The sequence below is a fragment of the Toxotes jaculatrix genome, chromosome 1 (assembly GCF_017976425.1).
Source record: "Toxotes jaculatrix isolate fToxJac2 chromosome 1, fToxJac2.pri, whole genome shotgun sequence".
Classification (NCBI taxonomy): Eukaryota; Metazoa; Chordata; class Actinopteri; family Toxotidae; genus Toxotes; species Toxotes jaculatrix.
The window spans coordinates 24,509,432-24,536,348 of NC_054394.1; the positions used below are offsets into that span (position 1 = coordinate 24,509,432).

Below are 26,917 nucleotides of genomic sequence, written 5' to 3' on the forward strand. Positions count from 1 at the left end.
TTAATGCTACACACAATTCTATTATTTTTTCAGAGTTCATTCTAAATTTAGCTTTTTTTCTCATGAATTACTGGAAATTTTATCCTCTTTTGGCCTCTAAGAATAAAACAACAATAAGTAAACTATTTGGTCAATTTGGTTGTAACTTGTGAACATATGGTTACAAGTTGACATTCCTTCGTTTTACAGGGTCACAAATAAAAAAGGTTTGGAACCACTGGACCATGCTATTAAATATCTTGTAGTAGAAACCATATTGGCCTTTTGCTTATGTCTCAAACACTAAGATGATGTAAACAAATGTTTAATTGTGTGAATGCATATCAAACATATTTAACAAACATTTTTTGTTGAACTTACAGTAAAAAGTTGGATATATATATATATATACACACATGAAATGCTGCGGATCGATAGATGACAAGGCATAAAAATATACATAATCGATTATTGTGCATTCCCTCTATGTTGTAGTAATGAACACAAAATGCTAATGATGTAAAACATATTCTAAGAAACAACCCCTACTAAAACCTGAGTTTCACATTAAAGCAAGATGGTTTCAAGTATTAACTTGTTACCACTACAGGAGAGCAACAGTGTGAAATGCAGCTACAACAGACATGATTTGGTTTGAAAATGGTTCTGAAATGTTCAGAAAATTAGTATTTCTGCCATCAAAAACAGATAAATACTTTGAGACGTGAATAATTACTCAGACACAACATCGTCCTGTAAGTAGTTATTTGATGGTGCACACAGAAACTATTTCAGGCAGAAAAAAATTTGATTACATTTTACGCTTGATACAGGTTGATACACTTTGTTACAGTACAAAATGATATCAAAAAACAACCTTTTGGCTTGACTTTATACAAAACAGTTTCTCCATCATTTACTCTTTCAGGAGCACTTTAACTCTCTGTACAGCACTCAAACTTAACAGTTAATGACCTTGCCTTTACTCTAATATCAAAACACTTACAGTATTCCAGTCATTGTATGTGTATGTCTTGTGTGTGTGTGTTTGTGTGTGAGACTGTCAAAGCATAATACAATCATGTAGCCACGTCAGTGCTCAAGCTGAAACCGTCCAGCTTGAATGTCTTCCAGCACATGAACCCGACACAAATAAAAGAGAAAAAAAAATCAGTAACTGATTTTCTACATCTACGGCCTGCGCTTCAGACACACAAAGGTTTTCCTCTAAAGTAAAACAGGCTATCCACTATTTAAATAAACGTGGTGCCCACTCTGCCAAAGTTAATTCATGATCTTTGTCAGTAACAGCTGAATTGTTTAAGGACAGAAACCATTTGTGCATTGAGTGACTTCAGGGAACAAGACGTCTTCTCCAACATTTTGAAATGAAACCCTTCCACACTCCTTATTCACATCACAGAGCATTTCTGCTGCTCAGTACCTGTTAGTAATAATGACTGCATACAATCACTGGCTTGCATAAACTAAATGTGACGGCCTGCAACAGACACAATCATTCAGAAACTTTCATAGGATTGTTGGAAATGATGCAGTGAGATGGTCACTGCCAGTACCTGAACTAACTTTCCCAATCTTGAGTGCAGAGCATCCATCCTGAAATTCTGACCAGGGAAAATAATACTTCTACAGCCAGACATCTGAGGAGACATAGCTGCAAAACCTACAACATATCTGTGCATGTGTCTGTATGTGAAAGTGACAATGTAGAGGTAATTTAATAGATAAATTATGGCCTCCAGTTCATAATAAGGCAAAAAAACACTAATATGGAAAAATCTCATGATTATACTCAGATATCTGATACTAGTTACAAGTATGGAAATTATGAATTAATGTTATGTGTATCTGTTTAACTGTGAAAGCAAACTGTGCTCTGATAACTAAAAAATGTTCAGCTCAGGGCTATAGTAATCACTTGGAGTTTTCCCATTTCAATTTTTTAATTTCACTGTTTCTTTCCGTACTTTCTGTACGTTTTATTTCCCCGGATCTTTATTTATTTATTTGTTGACCTCTAAGCAGTCAAAGCAGCTCCTAAAATACCCACCATGTGTACGTTTTTAACTCCCTGCAGGTCGCTAAAATCCCCAAATTCACAAAAAGAACAGAGGACATGAGCTCAGTGTCCTCAGTTGTGGCTACGACCCTGGTTAAGGTCGATTTACACTGCACTACATCCCTGTAGTATTGTGTGTGTTTGGTTGCCAGTGAGAAAAGAGTGTCTTTATCCTCTATTGTTTGGTCTGTTTCAGCTTCTCGATGTGATGACAGAGTTTGAGCGCTGGTCCCAGCTTCAGTCCCATGTACTTCATAATGACATCACTGCGCAGCAGCATCAGAGCCTTGCCATCAATCTCCTGCAGGGAGAGGAGCCAGGGGGCACGTCATAAACACTTCCTCTTACAGCATTTCGATCAAAATGACAATGACTTCATTGAGGTGTTGAATGGTGGCAATTACAGTCTGACTTGCCTTGTCTGCATGATACAGCACAGTGAGTGAAAACCAGTTTAGTCTTGCTGTCTGTTGAGCATTAAACAGGACAAAGAAGAAAATTCATACACTGAAAACAAAATACTCACATGTTTCCTGAACAGTTCGATGTGTGGGCCCAGAGTTTGGGGATCAGCCTCTTGGACAAACCGTATGACATCGTCGACTGACCAGGAGGAGGCATCGTTCCCTGAACCTTCCTTGTCCTGTTTCACATAGTCTGGACCTGTTGTTGAGCTAGCTGCTGCAGATTGTGAGGGCAAGAGAGATGAAACTCAAATCAAACTAATACCTAATGCATTTAGGAAATATCAGACATTAGTGAAGCCTTGGGCCAGCATTGTCTTTGAAATCTGGGCTGTGTTCACACCATTTCTGTGAAAAACTGCAGCCCTTTTCATTCATGTGAAAGGGGGAAATGTGGTTACACAGCGAGGGGCCCCTGGTTTCACTGCAACAAAAATGCTATCTCATTGGACAATCACATACGCAGATGATCAATTTCATTTACCATAAAGAATTGTTGCATTTTGAGGTTTGGAGGTTTACTCGCTGCTGTCGTGATGACCCTTCCAGAGTTGTACAACGCTGCCATGAATGAATACAAAGACATGCATTGCCATGCAGTTACTTGGCATTTTATCAGTCTTCAAGTCAGAATTACTGGTCATTATTTTCTACCTGTGTTCACACCAGCAGCTTGGTTAACCAAAGCTGACTTCTTTGTAAATTTGGCCCTGTAATACATGAACTGTACTGTGCATGGCCATGTGACTCACCCCCAACCACACAGCTCCCTTTGCCCTGGTAAGTGTGTGCATGTGCATGTGTTTAATCCTACCCTCCACTCGTCTGTGTGTACACATTGGGCCAAGTTCAGCCGGGTTAGAGCTGACACGTCGTAGTGGTGGCGGTGTCTGTGTGTGTCCAGGGTAATATGGCCGCTCCTTCTTTGTTGCTCTGTAGTCTGATGCAGTGTGAATGGAGCGGGTGCTGGGAGCAGGATCCTTTGTGGAATCGTCATTGGGGAGGCCGTTCTCAGTGTGTGACGGTGGTTCTGGTTCATGAAAGGGTGAGAGAAAGATAAAGACTTTGTGAACGCGAACAAAAAACAGGAAAACTGCTGCACTGTACTGAACAATACAAACAGTGATAAAGTGACTGGCTGATGAAGGAAGAAGATGATTTACTCAATCCGAAATTTCTCAGCTCTTGAATGATGGAGGTAAAAAGCATCAGGGATAAATCACTTAGAACATACACCCGCCATACGATTGCACAACAGAAAATGGCAGTGATAAACAGTAGTTCATGAGAAACTGTAAAATGATTTTCTATCAGTCTACTTCTGCAAAAGATTTCCAACAAATTCTGTATTTGGCATCAAAACATCATGAGAGCTGTGGTTGTTAAATTAAAAAGAGAAACCTGAAAGGCTAGTGGAGCAGAGGTTGTGCTTTCTATCGAACTGCCTTACGGTGAAGTTATGCAACTTTAAACTCTACGAAAGGTAAATTCTTTCTCATGAAAAACAAAAGCTAGATTTCCAAGCTATAAAAGGAGTGTACCAAACCCACAGTTATTTTTGTTTGGCCGCTAAATCTTTCTTTTTCTAAAATGATGGGGTGAGTCATGTGTGTACCCAAGCAATAAGGTGTGAACAAAAATTTCAAAGTAAAAGCAGACACCAGCGATACAGCCCGTAGCAGTGGGTGGTGGCAGTGAGTCATTTTAGAGTATGTCAGCAACCACAAAACATAACTAGGATTACCACCTTAAATGCCACCACCCCTGTCAAGTTGCAGTTTGCATCACTGTCTGTCCAGATTCATATATGTAGTGAAGACTTTGAATTCTCTGAATTTAATAAAAAGATATTAAATGTATTTTATCATAATTAGGGTATGAATTCTCGAGTTATGACCAAAGCCAAGTTTTGTGACCTTGACCTTTGAACCTTAAATTCTGACCAGTTCATCTTTGAGTCTAAACAGGACGTTTTAAAGAATGAAATTTCACTCAAGGAGTTCCTGAGATATTGTGCTCGCAAGAATGGGACAGCCTTACGGACAGACAATCTGAAAACATAATACCTCCAAACATAATGCCACAAACATGTCGGGTCAGCAGGCCGAAAAAGAAAGTGACAAATGGCAGAGCAAAACAAGAGTAACCCTTCCAATCCAACAATAACAAGATGGAAAGAAGCAAAGCAACGGCTGGGTTTCCAAACAGACTCAGAGATGGCATCTTCTTGACTCGACCAGTTTGGTGTGGGAATTACATTTTTCTGTCATCGCTGTTTGTGGCTTTGATCAATACCCTAATGTAATATGTTCAAAAGGACACCAATATAAAAAAGATAGAGGAAGACAACACTGCTGTCAGTATAGCACAAAGGCAATGGTGAGTTGTTTTTTCTTTCTAATATTCGTCGTCATGTCTCCCATTCCATCATGAGTTTTGAGCCACACATCACAGCCTGAGATTTTCTTTCACTCGTCTTCCATGTTTTGACTTTGAAGCCAAGAGGTAACCTTATTTGTTTAATGATGTTATTGCTGATATGAAGCGGTCTAAAGCTTTTTTCCTATTATAGTGAGAAAAAGAACAAACTATGCTATGGCAAACTGTGTACATCCAGTGTCCTCAGAGTTGCAATTCTGACATAGAAAACAACACAAATAAAACAAAAGACAAAAAACAAAGAGGATGCATAAAGCTACAACCTGTAAACTTCCGTTTTTTTAATATGTTACGTCTTCCACTTCCTCCATTCACAGTTACTCTATCCACACATTTGTCATCTTAACCTGACTTGGTCTTGTTGTAGAAGCGTGTGTTGTTGTTGTAGGGGCTGAATGGCTGTGAGCTGAAAAGACTGTCACTCTCCAGATGTTGGCACATGTTCTCCAGGAATCGCAGCACAGAGGATGCACTGGAGGCGGAGGGCAGCTTCACATAGCGGATACCATGTTCTGACCTCACTGAGGGGGACAGAACAGAAACAGCTATTAGTCTGTGTGCTGTATGTACACACACCCGCACACACAGTCTGCATGCATTCACAGCTAAAGAAAAACAGCAGATGGTTTAGCATTAGCACCCTCCCATTATAGGCACACACACACACACACATTTTTCACCCCATCCCACACTGCATTACACCCTTCCACCCAAGCCAAGCCTGCACAAATCCACAAATTAAAACCTCCCTCCCCACCCAACCTCACCCAGAGCCTTTCCAATCTGGCCCCCCAAGGGACACCCAATCCCAGAATCCCAAACCAGGTTAGACGCACATGTCACTTCTGATTACAGAAACAGTGCTCACATCAGCTGCTGCCACAGGCACTGTCTTTTATTCGTCTTCTCTTTCTCACACGCACACACACACACACACACTCAAGACCCATGAGTGTGCGTTTAAACCAATTTCAACTGGCTGATTGCCTATCCAGGTTATATTCCGTAAGGAGTACATTAAAATTTATCCATCACTACCAGTCAAGAAGTGACTTTTAAAGGAATAGTTCAACATTTTGGGAAATACATTTATTCAGTTACTTTCCCTGAGCTAGATGAGAAAATTGACTCTCATGTCAGTATGGCAAATATGAAGCTACTACCAGCAGTTGACTAACTTAGCTGAAAAGCTGAAGTGTCATTCACAATTCAGACAATTTCTTGAGTGGAACCAGTTGCCAGGAAACCAGCAGAGCAGTAGTCCATAACTGTCATTTTTACATTTTAACTTCAGTCTAAATGAGAAATAGGATATAGCATGTTAGTGAGCTTTAGGGTTGCAGGTAAATGTTTTTTGTTTTCGATGAACATAGCGAGGCTAGCTGTTAAAATATTTACCAAAATGTCACCGTTTTCCTTTTTTGCACTCAGTTGAAAAAAAACAAGCAATTTGAAGATGCAATTCTGTTTGCTAAGTTTCTTTCAAAGATAATATCCTGTGGTGTTTACTGCATTTACCTCGGATGACCTCTCCTCCTGTGTGGGACTGGCTCTGTAGGAAGGGCAGCAGCACAGACGGCTGGTACGTACAGTCCACGCAGGCCTGTACAGCTTGCTGAAGAACAGCATTGACTGGAGCTGGACCAAAGTGATCCGGGAGTTGCTGCACTAGTTTTCGATCAAGATGCGGGCCATAGTCCCCGTGCTTGTTCACATAGACACAAACTGGGATGTCACAAGGAAAAGGAAACATCAGAAAAGAACAAAGAAAACCAGACTTTCTTATCCTTTTCAAAACAATGACATAACATTTTAGATAACTGCTGAATCAGCTAGAATTCATGACCACTGAGTTTCTGCGACATACCTAAAATACATGAGTGCACATACAAGAGTGTAGTTTACCTGTGCAAACTACATTTGAGCTGTTACTGTGGTTGTTATCCACTGAGACATGACCGGAGCTCAGTCTGGTCTCTGGAGGCGGAGCTGTAACTGATGATGACCCCAGGGATTGTACCACCCGAGGCTTCTTCTGGAGGAAAAAACAAACAAACCAAATCTCATTAACTCTCTGTAACCTAAAAAGGCTGTTAGTTAATGATTTATTAAAAGGTGTGCCTTAACTCTTTCACAGCTACACGAGATCTGCACAGCAGGACCCTACAACAGCTTGTAAAGCATTGCTGTTCTCCTCAGTACATTTTTATCACGCATAAACATCCACAAAAATTCCTTCTTTCCTCAAATAGTCCACCTCTGACACTGTCTCCACTTAATAAAAATCACTTCTGCCAATATACATAAATCATAAAATGGCAGGGTCACTGGCCCCCGCAGCATAACAGATTACAACTCTTGTGACATCTCACCTTGTTCCTTGGTTTGGGCCCTCTCTTCTTGTGTGGTCTGGGAGCCACTTGAGCCTCAGAGCTGATTCTGGCAGGGCTCTGTGATGCTCCATTAACTGCTGCTGCCGCCGCGGCCTCGGCAGCTGCCTTCAACAAAGCAATAGTCTGGGATTTGGGACGGCGACCTCGGACACCCTTGCGAACGGGGAGAGGCGGCAAGGGGTTGGGCAGTCGATACGAAGTCTGCATGGAGGAGGATGAGTTGGAAGAAGAGCGACGTGTAGTGAGGGAGGCTGAGGTGGAAGAAACAGGGGCGAGGAGTGCGCCAGGGAGGGTAACTGGGAAAAAAACAGGAAATTAAGACAGAAGGGGTAAACACATACATACGGTACATATATGTGATACATATTTTAAAGTAAATAAATTCTAATTCTACAGTACAAAATGTCATAATGTATGTCAGATTTCACCACACTTTAAGGACCATATTTGAGGTCCAGCTTTGCAAAAACTGATGGAAGTAATTTGGGAACAAAGACAACAGACAAAAGAAAAATGGAAAACTGAGTGGTCCTGCAGAGGAGATTTGTTTTTGATTTTGAGATTGGCAGGTCCTTTGTATTGAGCCCCTCCCTACACTGAAATCAGAGTCAAAAGTCATATGCCCCCAGAGACCTGCCTGCTAGACGATTCATCAAACCTTCTGCTTCCAGCAACACAACTAAAACAGTGATAGTAGTGATGTGAAATAGTACTCTTTCCCATGAACAGCACTAAATACTGGATTCTTGGGGCCGATACCAATGGGAAATTAAAAAATCTGGCAACAGTATTTCAGCAAATACTCCCTTTTGAATATATTTATATTTGAAATATGTTATATTATATTTACCATAACATAATAAATTTCATATGGATTTTTGAATTTGGTTACCAAAAGACATGCTGTGACTGGGGAAAAAACAATGAAAGCAATTATAACCGTAAATTTCAATCATTAAACTTTACTACAGGGGTCTTCAACGTTTTTCAGGCCAAGGACCCTAAAACTGATGGAGAGATGGAGCAGGGACCCACCGCTCAAATATGTTCATGTTAATTTATGTTAAGGTGTTTTTAAAGACATTTAAATTTGTGGGAAAAAATGGGGGAAAAAAATAAAAATAGATAAAAAAATTGTCTAATCAACCAAAAATTTCACGACCCCCCTGCAGTACCTCCGCAGACCCCCAAGGGGTCACGGACCCCCTGTTGAAGACCTCTGCTTTATTAGAATATGAATAACTATGAATACAATAAAATATAGTTGAGATACTTTTTACAGATGCTGTATCTGTGATAAGCTAGAAACAGTTGATAATATCAGCCTGGTATATCTGACAGACTGTATACATTACACCAATGCTAAAAACCTGGGACCTACTAGTAACTTATGGGTTAGTAAATACAGTGTCTCATATTAAAGTCTACCCAGAAACCTTTGCTGCACATCATCCGTCCTCTTGCTCCCCTCGTTCCCTACTTCTGTTCATTATCCAAATAAAAGAAAAGAAAATGTCCCCAGAAATACCAGAAAAACTATATAACAACCTACTTAAGGACACTGTGTTGATCAGGAAATAAATATGATTCTTAAGTGAGGCAAGCGACATAGAAGCGTAAAAAAAGGAAATACTCATTCTTAGGAAGGAAAAAAAAAATCACAAAACTGTGGCACCACCACCCTGCTTCTGTATTTATGCCTGAGTGTGAAAGACAGAGAGCAAAAATGAGAGAGAAACAAAGCGCGGAAAAGAAGAAGATAAACATCTCCTATTTCAATACAAGAGTATTGCTTGGTGGGAGCAGGGGCCTGAGAGTGCATGTGGAAACTCTCAAGGGGCTGGGGCTTTCATTAGAGCCCCCTTCACTGAGGCGATATAGAGCAACTATGGAAGGTTTACAGTATTCTCTGAGGGCCAGCCGGGGCACCCTGAAAGCTGCTTAATTGGGAAATGAGTGAAAGTGGGCGTAGAATGGAGCAGTGTTTTGTTTCAGAGGGTGAGAGTTCATTTGCTCACCAGGAGCGGTCACACAAAGCATGCTCACATAGGACAGCGACACCAACCTGCATGCACAGTGGCACGCTTATTCACACTGAGCTAGAAGCCATAAGCCCTACAAAGCAGATCAAAAACTGTTTGCAGGGTACCAATCAGTATCAGTGAGTTTTAATTCACCGTAGGAAATTTGAGTCTGGGGCTTTCTTTGATCTTTCCCTGTTGTGAAAAAGAAAATCTAATCCATTCACATTATGTGACAGCCACCAAAGCAACATGTACATATCTACACTCCTGATTAGTGTCACACTCTGCCATATATTAGTTGATCAACACATTTATTTAAAAAAAGTCTAATCACCTGTGCGTTTTAACTTAAACTTTCAAAGAAAACCGGGTATAAAGCAATTTAATTCCACACTGACAATATCACCTATATTCTCTATTAGCTAGTTGAGACTCGTCATTGAACCTTTATGATGTTTACACTGAGTGAAATTTTCAAAATCAGAACACTGTGTGTCTTATGGCTGGTTCATTTCATCAAATGGAAATATTCAAAAAAAAAAAAAAGAAAAAGAAAATCATAATTTTTTACACTATTTCCCCAAAATGCACCCTGACATATTTGGTATCCATGGAAACTTTCTTCACATGAATTTAAATTAAAACCCAGTGGGTCTGAACAATGTTTGGCTGCATAGTCTTAATGATTGAGCCACAGATGTGAAGCTGCTTGTAAAAGGGTTACTGACCAAACCAGGTACATTTCACAGAAATTTTAGTACCCTGCAACTACAAATCATGTATATTTTATATTTTTGTTGACCATTTTAAAATGTCTTATATTAGTGCTGAAAATAACTAATATCATCATTATCAATGATTCCACCTATTACTTTCTCAATTAACTGTTAGGCCAATAAAATTTAAGAAAAATGCTTATCACAATTCCACAGAACACAAAATTACCTTTTCAAATCACTTTTTTTAACCAGCAGCCCAAATCCAAAATAAGTCAATTTAAAATCTTACAAAACACAGAAAAGCAGCAACCAGTAGAAGTCTGGTGTTTTTGCTCAAAAAATGAATAACAGCTAATTACCAAAACACAGCAATGTGGTCTGGACAATGGTTAGATTTTATGTAAAATCTGATTTGTAGTAAATTGACTAAAACATGCAACACCATTAAGGTAAACGTGTATAACATTCAGTTAAACTACAAACCAAAAATTAATAATTAGTTCTAAAGAAAAAAAAATTGTTCTTAGCATGCATATGGTGCAACAAAACAAAGACATATGGTAGTGATCATGACTATATAATTCCAAGTCGACCCGCTGACCTGTGTAAGCCACAGCCCGAGGAAACGTGCATGTGGGTGTATGTGAGATTTGAGTGTGTGTCTGTGTTCTGTGCACATGAGAACGGGGTCGTTGAGAAGTGTGTCTGCTGTCTGGGGGGGTGGGGGGAGGGGCACCACAGAGTTGCCTCTCATCTAATTACACCCCCCCCACCGCCCCCACCACCCACACACCCCAACATGCCGAGCACCTTCAGTGGAAACAGTCCATTCTACCAAGCACGCATGCACACACAGGATGTTCTTTTGAGTGAATTTGTTGCAGTAAGAAACTTGTTAACTGCAGATTCAGGTGTGTGTGACTCCACACACATAGCAGAGCAGGGGAAGTAACTTAAATAGCTTCAGGCCACAAAGTACAACCACAACAACAATGTTCTTCTGTGCAAATTTTCAAGGTTTAAAATACTTATCAAAAAATAAAATCACACTTATTCTACTGAGACGTGTGTGCCTGTTCACCTTTGAACTCATCATACAACTTGTAATAAAAGGTGTATAAAATCAATGCACTGAAAACATTTGATATCCACTAATCCTTTCCTGAGCCTTTCGCAGAGTAATTCCTGAAGCTTTACGCACCAAAAAAACACATGATCAAAAACACATGCACCTTCGACCTTAATTAAAGCCAACAACACTGTTAAATCTCCAAACTTTGAGTCTGTCTGACTAGAAATGGCCACTAGTCTCTTACAATAAAACCGGATGAACGCAAGTGATTCCAAAAGACAAAGAAAACAGTGTGAAACACCAGCTCTTTTATCATTTACACCCAACAAGAAGGCTGCTGCACTTGTAAGATGATACACAACTTTCATCCGAACAGCAGGTTTATCCTTCACTTCCCTTTTTTTTTAGGTTTTACCAAGACAATAAAATTAAGGCAAAATTGACAGTTTAGAAAAAAAAAGAAAACCTTAGCTGTTCAGGGTCAGAATGATCAAATCTCAACTAGCAATAATTGTTAAGACTACTACTGCTACTACTTCCTGAATTGAAATCTTTGAATTAATTTGAATGTGTGCAGTATTCATTGATGTCAATTAGGTTCATTTTAAGGAATCTCTCATTCGTGAAAAAGGAACACAGATACTTCCACAAAAAATACATACTCATTAAACATGTCATTATATAAACATGCCTGGGCTTCATTTCAGTATACTACATCTGGTAGACTTAATCATAAAATATTCTTTAAAACACAATGCAGGTAATATAACCTGTGAGCCTTACAATAAGTTTTTTTGTTGCATTTATCAAAAAGTACAACTCTGTAAACATATCAAACTCACCAGGAAGTCCCAACCAAAAAAGCAGAACTTCACTGCTGCCGTTGTTGCTTTTTGTTGTAGTAGCAGTAATAGTAGCAGTGGAGGCAACGGTAGTGATAGTAATGTCCGTAACAATACTAGTCACTCAGTACAGTTGCTTCCTGGTTCTCTCTTTGAAACAACTCTTTCTCTTCCAGCCGGTGTTGATTTGGTTCCCTTTCTGTCTACGTTTTTTTCCCTTCCTAACTTTCTTTAAAATACTCTCCTCTTCTATACTTCATTGTCTATTTTCTGTCTCTCTATATCTGCTGCTGTCTCTTCCTTCTCTTTTCTCCCGGCAGTAGTCCACAACAAAGCCCACGCTGCTGCCGCTGCTTCTGCTGCTGGCTGAAGCACGCAAAGCTTCCCTCCCAATGAATGAGCAGGAGGAGGAGGAGGGTCCGTGTGTGTGTGTGTGTGTGTTTAGATTTGCATAGAGGCTGGGGAGGGGCAGAGTAAGGGAGGGAAGGAAGAGTGAGTGGGTGTGGTGGGTGCTGGGGAGGGAGGGGGGAATTGAGCCCTTTATTCATGTTATCTGTAGGGCATATCGACAGTCTACATCAGTCACCTGCTTCTCAGCAAGCCTCTGGGGGAGGGAGAGTTGAAGGAGGGAGAGGGGTTAACGGTGGGGCTCCAAGAGTGGATGGGGGATGGGAAGAGGGGTGGGGGGGTAAAAGGTTAAACTGGATCAGAAGAGTCCTGATTGAATCGGGTGAAAAGGGGCAAACTCCTGGAGTTGGTGCACACATAAGCAAGCTTTCTCTCAACACACACACACACACACACACACACTCTCTCTCTCTCTCTCTCTCTCTCTCTCTCTCTCTCTCTCTCTCTCTCTCTCTCTCTCTCTCTCAAGGCCCAGAAGGAGGTCCCCCTCAGTGTAACCCTAGCCTATTCAGACATTCCCTGATGAAAGATGGCCAGGTCCAGCGTCAGGAAACAGTGGCATAGTCGGATATCACCCCGGCTCTGGAACAATGTGGAGCAGAGCAGTCAGAGGAAGCCTGCATGGGAAAAGTCCCTGCAGCCAAAGACATCTTAATCTGCCTCTAAACGGACAAACAGGAGCGCCAACGTTGCAGATAAACTCTTAACGTGAACGTGTGCAGCATGGTGCTGCCAGTGGAGAGATATAGTTTATGGATGTATAATTATTTAACATTTTTACATCTATTCTGGTCAGGACCCCCACAAAAATTTTATTTGTTTTGTCTATAAATCTCGGCTAAATCTCAAAGACGAGCTATGATGCTGAAATAAAAGAAGCTCGAGAAGGCTACAGCTAAAGCAATAGATTTAAACACTTGATATTTTAGAAAAGAAGGCACTGATATAATTTTTAGTATCTTTGGTACTAATACCTTAAATTATGTCAAAATGTATTACTAACCTTACCTTGTTTCTGTCTACATTAATCTAACATCGAAAAAATTACATATATGTCTACAAGGTAATTTTTGTGCAAATACAGAATATAAGCTGACAAAAAATAGAATTATTTTGCCTTCAGTAGACAAAAACAACCTGTGTCTGTGTCTGCTAACAGAGACGTGCTGTAATCTTCATGCATTATTCAAAAAGCATTATCCTGCATTTTGATCCAATTTAAGGAAGACATATCACATTGAAATAAAAATATAAAAAACAATAATAAAAAAGTATTTTACATTATGATTCTTACACTTACTGTAAAAAAAGGGAAAATAATTAGATAACAAATCTTGGCATCTTCTGTAGCTTCTAACAAAAATGTGTAGCAGGGTCACAACAGGACAATTTTGATGAAAGCTAATTAGAAATTTTAAATGCAGTAGTAATTACAGAGTCTCTCGCTCCTTTTCTCACATGAACAGCTAATTATCAGCTCATTAACACCTCAACCAAGCTCTACTTATTCACTTACACGCATACAAACATTGCTGTCTGGTAATTTACATTATCCCTTCTTCCAGTTTTTTTCTTTTCTCTCCAAACTGCGCTCACACACAGGGTAAATCTGCAAGCACAGACCTGAAGCTGGTTTCATAACAACAGACTTTAACTGCAGCTTAGAGTCAGACTTCAGACAGTTGTTCTAGTTCTGGACTATCTTAAGTGGTACTAAAACTGCCACAGATTCTGGGTAATTGAAGACGTTTTTCACAAAAAAAACATGACTGACTGAGTAACCACATCAAAGCATTCAGCTCTGTTCACGCCAGCAGAAAATGTTTGTATTCTGGAAAAATTCAACAAGGACGTTTTAGTGGGAAAATTTATCAGAGTGTAGTGATCCAAAAAAACGCCCAGTATTATGAAATCTCAGTTTAGGGCAGACCTGTAGCAGAGCCGAGCTGCTGTGGCTTTTTATCTTGGTGGGACTCAGTACGTCTGCTTACTCGTCTGTCAGGCTCAGGATAGTTTCCACATGAGGCAACCAACCACCTCCTCACTTCTGTATATTTCAAAATAACAAAATTTCCATTAAATACAATGTTAATTACACTGAACAACGATCTTCGGTTCATGATATATCAAGTGAGATATATCAGCGCCTTCAGAAAACTCAGAGTTTCCTAGTCTTAATTGCACCACGCATGTTGAGGTGAACACTATTTACAAGTCAGAGACTTACAGCAACAACAACTCTGATGTGAGTTGAAGTGACATGAAGTTCAGAGTAAGCCTGGTGGTAGGGTCGCTAACTGTTTAGTCTTATACAAATAAGTCAGTCCTTATTGTTATGAAACTTTCCAACTATCATTACACTAAGAACAAAATTTGGCCTGATGCTACAGACCTATCTAAAACATTTCTGTGAAACCCAAGGTGAGCTTAGAAGCAGATATGAGGACTTCACATCATAGCAGCTCCTCTCACTCACATTAGGATTACTGTTTTGTTGGCCATGTACGGAAATACATATGAACATTAATGTCTTTCAGCTGTATTAATATATAAACACTGGATGGCTGTAAACTTGACTGCCTCATGCCTGAGGACGAACATTCTCCGACAGACATGTAACTGCTGTCATCCATCAACTAAGAGGAGAAAACCCAAACAAATACTCACACGTGCACACACCTTCAATTAATCAAGGTTGTTGGTCTGGGTTATTTAAAGCTGCATGTTCCCTGACCAACTACAGAGTGAAGGGGAGGAAATCGCCGGATGGGAGTTGATGTAAAGTAAAAGCAACCATGAGGATGAGTCATTTGTCAAAGTGATTTTCATTGATGGCAAGTGTCTAAGTATCTACCAAAGAAAGTAAACAGCTGAACCTTGAACATTAAGCTTCAGCATTAGAGAAAACCACATAGCGACATACTCCTGTAACCGCTGAACGTAATTACCATATAATTACATCCTGATTGATAATTAATAGTTCAGTTCTGCCTGCACACTTTAACAATATCAACTAAAGCTCTAATTTCCGCAGACACATACAGGGAATGTTTTGTTTGAGTGAGGTTCGGGGGTCCCATATGGTGTCTCTGGAAAAATTAGGAGGATATAAAAACACACAGAGGGAAGTGGCACAGTGTGTTTATGTGAAGAGGTCTCAGACAAATTTGCACTTATGTTATATTATATAATAATAATAATAATAATAATTGTATATTTTCAAATCAGTTTCAAATCAGTTATTTCAAAAGCATTTAAAAAGCCGATATCTGAATCTCTTGCCAAACGTCACAAAAACAAAAGCAGATGAATCTCCTGCAAATGAGTTACAGTAGTTAAAAAAAAAGTATTTGTATCTCCAATCAAGCAAATACATTTAACATAAATATAATTTTTTTAAAAATGGAAATAAGTAAACTGAAAGTTTATAGCTGTAATGGTGTTATTTAGGATGACAGCAGCACATCTTCAGTCTGTGACAGTGCAGTGTGTGATTTATGGTGTTTTACTTTTTTACCACCTCTGTGGGAAATTCCACTCGCGCATTTTCTTACCTAATTTAAATATCTGGTATCTGCTCTTATCATTGTTTTAGTCACAGCCTGATTTTCTGTTGCTTTGTTTGAAACTTTTTATGCCACTGTCTTAGACAGGTCTGCCTTGCAAAGGTTTTCCAACCTCAGTGGGATTTTCCAAATTAAACCAGGATTAACAAAATAAAAGAGAATTAATATCCACTTTTGACAAACTTGGTCAAAGAACAACCATTTTCTGCAAAGCAACCAGCAAATAAAATGTTGCTAATTTTTAATGTTGTAAGAATCCAACTACACAGGCAAATATAACTCATCTTTAAAGAAGATCTCAAAACAGACATTTTCCCCAGAAGCTGTTAAGATTAAAAAAAAACTATGATTGATGTTGGTACTTATAGAATGATGAAACAGACAACCTAAACAAGACAGAATTTTTGAAAATTATCATTTTGTTTAAGAGACTTATATGTGCATGTGAATTATTCAAAATTGTGAACAATTACTTAAGGAAGCATTTTTAAGGTGACAAGAATCTGAGGTTTTTATAAGGTTGTATATATATGTACACAATATGTGAAAAACAAAATTATTTCGATTCATATAAGCTAAATGATCAAAAACACGTTATGACAATAGGTCATGTCTTAGATATTTAATTGCTTCGGAAAGAAAAAAAAAACCTTTCGATGCATTAGTTGTATTAGATGATGCACATTACGAGGAACACTAGACTAAATCAGCATCTTTGAGGAAAAATCAATGGTTGTTGTTTTGCTCCAACTGCCAAGTTGCTTTATGTGGTTATGTAAAGCAGCACCAATACATGAGAGAAAGAATCTAAAATCTGGCATCTCTTCAAGAAACTCCGCAGATTCAATGTGGAGGTCAAAGCTGCAGGTCACAACCCCACCAGCAAAGTGAGCCAACTTAACACAGAGCCGTGGAAAAAACACATATAGAACGTGCAAATGATATTCAAGCCTCGACATTCCCAAACTGATTTGGTTATTCCTTATTTCTTCTAACTTTTTAAGAACCTCGACAATAGAACAAACATTGTTTAAAAAGCAAATTCTGTATCTACTTCCACTGCTTTCTACTCACTGAAATAACTAGCACATAATTATCTAAAAGATAATTAACTGCTAAGTAATTAATGTCTGATGTCACACAATGGTACTATGTTTGAATATTTATCTTACAATAAGAATAAAAGAATTGACACTAACACTGTAGCCTACCTTTGTCAACTACTTCATGATTACTTAATAACTGCTGAGCATTTTATGCACGTAAAAATAAATTAAGCAATTTTTTTCATTCTGTAAGACTACAAAAATATCTAACATTATTCATTCAAATTCACATGTACATATAAAAGCAGATCAGTTTATCCAACAAGATGCACATTTACAGATCAAAACCACACATAGGTATGAAACAATTAAAATTAGCCCCAGCTACAACAATAAAATGCTGCATAAATATCCAGTAACATAATACTATGACACTGCGCTATTCTGCATAATGAGCAACTTTTCATCTTCATCTATGTCCCTGTTACTTTTTGCCAATGATACCAATTTCTATGACAAACATTTTTCCACACTTATTTCAGAGACAAATTCTGAACAGAACTTCTAAATAGCTCATTTAACAAACATTTTTGAAAAAAATGTTAATAAATCTAACTTCCTGATATTTCCTGCTAAACGTAAAAGTTATTGTAAATGTAATTCTTGTCTTTTCTTTGGAAATCTTCATCTCTCAGATCTTATCAGCAAGATTTCTTGATGATGAGACCGTGAGAGACAGAGCATCATGTTTTACCTCTTAACTTAATTCATTTCATATTCATCTTTGCAGTAACTTAACTAAATCAATTGGTATTACCAGTAAATTAAGTAGTTTGGTTCCTTGAAAAGGTTTATTAACTGTTTGTTAATATATTGCAGTATTGTTTGGGCCGCTACTTATTCCACCAAGCTTACTAAGATAAGGCAAAATATAAGTCTAAAAAAAAGATTTGTCAGACTTGTAACATTTAGTAGCCAGACTGAACACTCCACCTGCAAACTGAATGTTCTTTGAATATTCCAATATAAATGTATATTTTACACGTGTAAAATAACGTATGTGCATCAGCCTGATTTTGTATCTCAATCATTTTATAGATTTTTTTCCACTAAATCTGGTAATTCAAACCAGCCGTGCACATCATTTTAAATCTTCCAAGATATAAAACAACTCTTTGTCCATACACAGCCATGGAATAAATATCACCACAGTGAAACACAAACCTTGTGTTACACAAACTTTAAGTTAAGTTTAAGTTTTAGATGTACCTGTTTTTTTAAATTTCTCTATTTTGGTGAGATCTCCTTGGGTTTTTTGAAATCTCACTACCACAATTTCTAAGTATTATGTCTTTCTTTTTTTTTTTACTTGTACAAATAAATAAAAAAAAACAACTCAACTCAACTTTGAAAACATATTTAAATGCAAAAATAAATAAATAAATAAAGTGCAGGCAGAGCAGCTGCTCTAATCAACAGCATCTGAGACACATTCTGGTGCAAAGCGCAAACTGCAACTCATCTCAGTGAAATCTAGACACAACAAAGTTCTCTGAATTCAAGACGCTCTGAACAAGGCCTCTCTGTCTTCAATGCAGCTCAAGTCTGCCTCCCACTGCTCCTCACAGCTGAGGAGAAATATGACCCCCATTATCAAGGCTGGATAAGGAGAGGTGAGAGCACAGAACAATAGAGATGATTTTTTTTGCTCCTCAGACTTTGTTCCACTCTAAAGTCAGTTACCACAACTCAACGATGACGCAGACACGTCAGAATTTATGCTTGTGCTGCTCTCTAGTGGTAAAACTGGATAAGGTCCTTTCGATACCAATGACACAACATCAGTCTACATGCAAAACAAGAACAATAAAGTAGCTTACTATTGGCCCAAATGAGCACCTTCTGATTGTTAGGAAGATAATGTATACTTTTCAAATCATTATGGTATATTAAACATAATTAATTCAGCTAATTAAATCAGACTATTAATTTGAACTTCACATAACACATAAGTGCTATTCTTATGGATGGAAATATTACATCTTAAAACAGTATGGATTTATGTCTAGAAGAAAATCAGTTCCTATTTATATCATATTTTTGCATGATTCAAAATGTAATGATACTATCAACTTTATAGTGGAAACCTGTGTTATCAGCACCAGTTACATCATCTATTGTTCTTGAGACACAAAATTGCTCACAGCATGTGAAACTCACAATTTCCACGAGTTTTCTGTCAAAAACAAGCTGCACCTTCCACACGAAGAACGACAAGAAAAAAATAACAATCAAAAGAGCACTTACAGAAGTTTCCTGGTGGCTGTAAGCTGTGCTTCGTCAGGGTACACCAGCCGACCGGGAAGATGTCTCTCGAGTCAAAGGGACACCAGTAGTCAAAGGCGCCTCGCCAACCATCAAACATGACGAAAATCTCCTGACCTCTGACCTCTCCCACTGTGGCAGGGCAAATCAGGTAGGGGTTCTTCCTGTCCACCGCCTCCAGCTTCATACCAGGCTGGAAGTAGTTTTTAGCAGGGCTGGCTGGTTCCTAAACCCACAAGTACAAATATAAAGAAGCAAATACATACTGTACATTCACAGCATCTCTGATTTAGTCAAACAGCTCTGCAAAAGATGAAAGTAAACCATGAATATGAACATTTCATACTATGACTATAATGGCCAAAATATTATTTTTAATCAACCCAGTAATTCCTCACTCTTTGTGACATCAGAATGTTAAATTTTAAAAATGATAACCATCAGAGCAAAGTTTTGGCAGCTCTGATACAAAAATATATATCAGTATAGGCCTTTCCTTCATCCTTCAGTCATCGTTACCTTCTTAAAAGCAGAGGCAGGGGCCATTTCTGCTCCACTCAGCGTCCGCAGGAGGAACATGGGCCATGAGGAGGCGTTCATCCTGAAACCTGCATATAACGTCAAAACAATACCATTTATACTGAGGTACCAGGCCCCTGTGGGCAATGAAGCAAATAAATGAGCCTGACTTCTGTATGTTAATATTGGATTAACATAAAGATATTCCACTTTTTACGCCTTTTAACAGAACAATTATACATTTTTCAGATAAATATTAAATTCATTCACGTGTGTATACATTTGTCATATTTACTGATTAAGATATTTGCTTGAGAACTGTAATTATTCAAATACTTCACAAACTTTAAACTAAAAAAGTCACATGAAAACATATACATTTCTAAATGTGGGCAGTACTGTTTGACCGACACTCACCCAGCGGTGGCTGAAGCATGTCTCCGTTCCTCTCGCAGGTTCCTATTGGCTGGATGTCTAACGAGTCAACCAGCCGCCAGAAGTCGTTGGTGTTGTCGCTACCATCCAGACGCAGGCGTAGCCGAGTACCCATCATGCCCATCACCGTTGCAATGCACACTGAGTTAGAGTTGCGAGGGTCCCGTGCCTCAAGTTTCATACCTGCTTTGAAGTCGTTGGAGGGGGGGACTCTGGACTGCAGAGGGACACAAAGAGACCTTCAGTCGCTGTCACGCAGTTTGTATTATGCGGACACATGTGATTGAGACTCATTAAATATTTCTCTACATACATACCAGTATGATCAAATATTAAAGGAGACATTGTTAAATTGTGATTTCACTTGAGTAGTTCAATTAGAGACAACATAGTAAACACATCACACAGGACTTGATCTTCACCGTGTCGGATCACTTCACTGTTTTGCACGTTCGACAGAACTGACAGGTTACAGTACTATGCACACTGGGACTTCAAATTGGACAATAACGTAGCTCTGTGGCACAGAGGAATAAGATATGTCAGACTTTGGCTGCACAGACAACACTTGATAGAAGTATCCATGTGTTGTTGTTGTTGGCTGATCTTTGCTGACAATCACAGAATATCATCAGACTTATCCTTTAAACAACACCTTCAACCAAGCAACCCCTTTTTACACGACATCAGAATGAACATGCTTGTCCTGAGCCATGGAAGACTGAATGTACCAATACTGAAAATACATCTAAGGAAACAATACAAGGGTAATAAATGTTATGGGACCTTGAAAATGCATGTTGATGATTAGCTACCTGTTTGAAGCAAGAAGGCGATGCTGCAATGGAGGATGTTTCTCTCAGATAATCTTCCCAACTGAATGGTTCTAGCAACAAAAACAACAGAAACTAACTCCAGATTACTGAAAGGCTGTAATAGCAAAGTGGGACAGAAAGCACAGTAGTGACAACAGTACTACAAATACTACAAGTACTAAAATGTACTACAATTAATTGAACCAAGAAATGAGGGAAGAGTTCAGAAAATATTTTTAGGAGGAAAAAAATGAATGTAGTGCTTAAAAAATATCATACATAAAGACATTTTAACACATTTTAGCCACAAGTCAATCACCAAATTTTCAGCATTTCACAAAACTAAGTCTTATTTAAGTAACTCATACATATAGCAGTCCTAAATAAACTGTCTGAGTGTAAAATACCAATTTCATGATTGTTTATGCTATAGTTGCTAAACCTACAGAGTTTATAAAGGTTAATAAGAAACATGACAATAAATGTTTGTAATAGAGTTTGTAGGTGAGCTTAATATGTAACTTTTGAGTGCTTTTGTTAACCCACCCCAGGATTAACTGAAAAAACACAGAACAGGTAACTGATCACTGTTAATATATGCCCTGGAACAGAGCTGGCTGAATCAAATGCTATTAATTGAAAAAGTTTTATATTAGACCATTAATGAAACGATCAGCAATGAAGAGGAATAAGTCAGAGAACAGAAGAGCCAACCATTAGATTTGTCGAGGGCAGAGCCTGCTGTGATGCTGCTTCGTCTCTCCTTCTTCTCCTCTTTTTGATCTGAAATCAAACCGGTGATTGAACCGCTCATCAGACTTTAGGAGCTTCTGATACACACACTATAATTTCTGTGAGAGTGAGGCATAAAACCTGCGACTGCAACAGTTCTGAGTAAAAGGAAAATAAATGTTGTGCATACCAAACACCAAAAACACCAAAAAATTATGCGGTAGTAGACTTCAGTGAGCATTGTGATCATTTTGTGAGTTTGTTTTGTGATGAAATTGGTGGCCTGTTTGAGAACCAGTCTAAGTCCAACAGGACAACCAGAAAAACAGCATGGCGAAGGCCTACCTCTGTGTGGTGTTCGGCCCATGATGATCAAAGTTAAACGTGCTGCTGCAGAGAAGGTGACGTCAGACAGACTGTTACCTACACAAACACTGCAGAAGAGAGGTACAGTCCAAAAACATTAGCCAGAATAATCAAAAAAACACCTGAATGCACAGACCCACTCGAATGTAAAACGTGGCTAAACATGTCGGGAAGGTGATCATTTCACGATACGGAACATTTTTGAAGGGGTTCATGTGATATTTCAGAGCACTGCCTTTTACTAAATTAAATTTGGGACCTTTTTATTCATATCTTGCCCTGCACTATGACTGCACTGCAAGTTTTATTCTCCTGTTTAGTGTGTCTAAATCTCATGATTTCTATCACCTATTTTACTCTTTTACATCCTCTTTAAATGGATCATTTTGTGGTTCTTTAATATGTTGTGTTAATGTTTTTTATGTCTTAGGTAAAGCACTTTGCCTTGTTGTTGAAAGGTGCAATACAAATAAACTCACCTTGCCTTTTTTTCAATCCTATTGTATTGTTTTTTTGTTTTGTTTTTTTTTTTCCAAGTTGATGATATTTTTCTTATCAACAAACCCAACGTCTGCTAAAAGCTACAGTCCCAAGCTGTTTTGGAAAATTACTTTAAATATCTGCTTAAAAAAAATAAGCTGTATATTTATTTTTAACGACTTTTGTCTGCAGTAGGAATGAACAGGCTTCAGGAAAGGAAAGTAATGAGAGACGGACTAACATATTGTGGTTTTGGTCTTTTCATGAGATTTCTTGACAGTAAGAAAAACAATAACGTTCCATTTCTTTAAGACACATTAATAATCTCACAATCAAAGCCAATCTTACATTTAAAAACACTAATATCACACTAAAATGCTGTTTTGCTGCAGTGTTTTTGCTTCAAGTTTCATTCTGTTTCACTGCCACATGTATAGTACTATTTACATATAGGAATATTAATAGTCCTTAACATTTTTCTGATTGCATTACCATAATCCTATGACATCTAATTTGTTACTCACAGTTTGGATATAAACAGATAGTATTGTATAATTTACTGAAACATCAAAAAATAGAGTTATAGAGGATGCTATCTAATCCTATCAACCGCACATAATTAATAATTATACACTAACCACATGTGTGCTCAAGCTGATATATGGGGACTTTGAAATAAACAAATGACAGTCTACACATATAGTCGTCCATACAAACTCCACTGGCCAAAATGTTTGAGTTAACTGCTTTGCTTCACGACTAACATTTACTCCTGCTGCACTGCAAGAAAAATTTATAAAATGAAATTGTTACCACACTGTTTATGCTGAAAATCTGTCCCAAAAATCCAGATCAGGTTTACAAAAACTCTCAGCATAGTCCCACTGCCTACAAAGTCTGTCCATGGTGATAGCTCAAAATGAAGAAGAAATACAATCCGACGTAGCACAGCATCGAAAAAAGCGACACATTCCGAATTAAATCCAGAAATTCAAAGGTTAAAATCGCTCCAGAGGACAGGCAATGTCTGCTTTCCTTTGGATTAAAATTTTTAGCATCTGCAATGTATTGTGGCTGTCCCTCCCTCTGAAGACCCCTCTGTCTCTGCAGCGAATCCCATTGAGTCACAAGAAGCCATAAAGATTCCAAGCTGCCATAAAAAGCCATTAAGACGTGTGGATGTGGGACATCTGCTGGCTGACATGAAAAGGATTCCAGCTCTGCTCCTCGCTCAGCTTCAGAATGGTTCAGTGTTTGCACTGATCTGTCTGCCTCACTCAAGAGGGTCAGACAAAACCGCCGGTGCACCAGGAAGCACTTAACTTTTACAACCTCCATTTGCACTAAGGCAGCCAGTGATCTGGGATTAGTGTAATGGTCACAAACGTGAGCAGTGAGAGGATCTGAGAAATGACCCGAGACCTGGTTTAAAGAGGGGTTGTAACTTTTGTTTGACGACAGGAGCTGTCAAAGTGTTAGTAATAGTTGTTTTGTTTTTTTTAACTTTATACTTTACACAAAGATATTTTGGTTATAAAAATAAAAACAATAATCTAGTGTATGTATTTAGCCTGCATTATGAAGCATTTTACTTTTCTGATATTTGATGCCCACTCAAATACTGTTACTTCCTTCTGTTACTTCACACAGTATAAAGTTTCTTTTACAATTAGTTAATTAATCAAGTCCATAAAATGTCAGAAATTTCTTAAAAATCCCCAACTCAAGTTCTCAGAGCCACAGGTGATGACTTCAAATTGCTTAACTTGTCCAACCATCAGTTCAAAAATCTAAAAATACTCAATTTACAATAAAATAAAACAGAGAAAAGAAACAAATCCTCACATTTAAGAAGCAGTATTTTGGGTACTTTGGTTCCACAAATAACTTAGATGATCAGTGATTATCAAAATTATCGGCGTTCAATAAATCAACTAATCGTTACTAAATGACTATATATGCATAGTTTCTTTTAAATGTTTGCAACAATTAACATATCTTCATTTGCAATGAAATAATGATGTTTCCATCATGCAGAATAGTTGCAAAACATGAGCTTACACAACTTTAGTGGATATTCTTGTACAACTAAATAGAAAAAAAAGAGAGAAAAAGGGCCTTAACTTCACAAAGGATTATTTTGACCTACATTTGTGGTAAGGAATCAAAGGCATTATTAAAATATCAACACCACCCAAAATAAAGTTTACTTTGTTTTTAGATCAGATGGCAGCAATCAGAAAAAATAAATGTCAGTTATCTTACCAAAAGAAAGCTGTTAATTGGTTTCTGCCTCTTCAAACTTAGATAAGAGCGGAAACTAATTATTATTTTCATCACCAGTTAGTATGATTATAATTTTCTTTAATAACTGATTCATCGTTTGGTTAATAAAATGTCAAAAAAATGGTGAAAAATCCCCATCAAAGCAAATCTAAAGCTTTTGAAACAAATAGTTGATTCACTGATTAGTTCATCTGCTGCAACTGAAAAATAAAGTACAACTATTCGAGTCACTTTTCAACCCAAAATGCCAGCTTTCAGTGTGTGCTGGTTGCTGTCTGTCCAGTGTGAGGATCTGCTTCTTGTCTTATCTGACTGTAAAATGAATATCTTTGGATTTTGAACTGTATTCAATATGTCACTGTTGTAAAGACATTTTATAGACAAAAACAATCTATTAATATAGAAACTAACTGGCGGATCAATCAGTAACTGAAAATGCTCGTTAGTTGCAGCTCAAAGCTAATCCTCACAACTGAGAACATGGAACTAGATAATATTTGACACTGTTGCTTGAAAAGTGATAAAACAATAATCAATTATTTTCTCAGTTTTAGAAAACTGAGAAAAAGACAAATTCACACATTTTAGAAGCCTGAGCCACCAAATGTTTGGCATTTTCACTTGATAAAGAACTTAATATATGATAATCAGTAGTCACAATAGTTAGACTGATCAATCAACTAAACATTTCTGTTAGATGTTGCAATGAATTCAAATCATACAGACTTTTTTAAGTGAGTTTATGTAGGTTTACACAGCAGCACATCCTTCTGTTAGACTAAAGGGGGAAATGATCCTTTTTTTTTTTTTTTTTTTTTTAAATCTGACCATGGTGAGATCAACCTGCAAATCCATGTTGGAAACTATGTCCTCTGCCTCGCCTGCTGTTTCCTCTGTCAGGCAGGATAGTTTGGTTACAGGAGAGTGAAAGGATCGCATTACTGCTGCTGAGAGAGGCTGAGGGGTGTGAGCCGCTGCAGGGCGTCACCTCCAGGATGGTAACTTGTGGTATTCTTTCATCAATATTTTTCACCACAACTGTTTTCTTGATACCAACATTTGAGACGCGTTACGCGAAACCTCTGTGGAATCGGGCAGCGGCGTATGGCTGATCAGTGAGGAGCATTTTATTTATTTCTGTTTCATTTGTAGACTCTAGACTGGGAGAAGAGAGACTGGGAAAAGCAGAAGATGAAATTAAATGTGAAGAAAAGTCTGTGACGCATTTTCAATCGGGTTATGGTCACATTTTGTGGGCGGGACAGTGCTCATTATACAGGCGAAACACTGCTAACGTTACAATACAACGACGGGCGATACTACGAGGCTGCACGGATCGTGCCAAACGTTTTCCGAGTTGCAGTGTAATCCTCTGCAGGAATCCCGTAAACAGAAAGCACAGGGAAATCTGCAGAGTTCAATGTAGCTACTGTACGCACCAAGCTCTCCGTCTGGACGGAATACAGTATAAACACGCTCTGCCATCTATCACTGCGCGGACAAACAGCAGGAAAAGCTGGCCGCCTTTGAGTGCAGCCCGGAAAACAAACGAGCGAGAAAGCCGTCTTTTGCAGCACAAGAGAGTAATAAAGAGACATGAGCCGTACCAACCGTTTGAACAGGGTATTTTGATGGGAGATTCCTCACTTTCTCATCAGATGCAAGCCGCCATGTTCGCTGCAGCTCCGCGCATGTCCACCACGCAGTGCTGTAATTCATATTTTTCCACTGGAAGTAAAAAAAAAAAAAAAAAAAAAAAAGATTAAAGAAAGAAAAAAACAGAGACAGGAAGAGAAAATAATGAATTATCCCCATTAAGGCGGATCTTTTTTTGTGTTGGGGTTTGATAATAAACTACATGTCATGTGGAAACGAAAACGTCAACATTTTGGTTGCAGCTTCCTGTTTTTCATGCAGGAGAAGGTGA

General features: G+C 38.3%; 1 protein-coding gene across 2 annotated transcripts; it reads right to left on the bottom strand.

Annotated features, from left to right (window-relative positions):
* Positions 1-298: 298 nt before the first annotated feature.
* Positions 299-26,674, bottom strand: scml2 (Scm polycomb group protein like 2). 2 transcript variants are annotated; one of them, XM_041040754.1, is made up of 14 exons: positions 26,602-26,674; positions 22,204-22,292; positions 21,841-21,909; positions 21,127-21,197; positions 20,294-20,528; positions 19,877-19,965; positions 19,340-19,583; positions 7,335-7,651; positions 6,868-6,997; positions 6,481-6,687; positions 5,310-5,483; positions 3,338-3,553; positions 2,586-2,737; positions 299-2,360 (listed from the first exon to the last, which is right to left on the bottom strand). In XM_041040754.1, exons 2-14 carry the CDS (start codon positions 22,223-22,225, stop codon positions 2,235-2,237), a joined length of 2,052 nt encoding a protein of 683 aa, XP_040896688.1. In that variant the 5' UTR covers positions 22,226-22,292; positions 26,602-26,674; the 3' UTR covers positions 299-2,234. The 2 variants fall into 2 exon arrangements, with proteins under 2 accessions (XP_040896688.1, XP_040896681.1); XM_041040747.1 differs by having other exon boundaries at positions 2,586-2,740.
* Between the last annotated feature and the right edge of the window lie 243 nt (positions 26,675-26,917).

Coding starts and splice junctions, on each gene's coding strand:
- scml2 (XM_041040747.1), bottom strand. CDS start 22,225: ATGGGCCGAACACCACACAGAG. Junction 21,910..22,203: donor GGGCCGAACACCACACAGAG/GTAGGCCTTCGC, acceptor GTTTGATTTCAG/ATCAAAAAGAGGAGAAGAAG. Junction 3,554..5,309: donor CTACAACAAGACCAAGTCAG/GTTAAGATGACA, acceptor TTCATGAACCAG/AACCACCGTCACACACTGAG.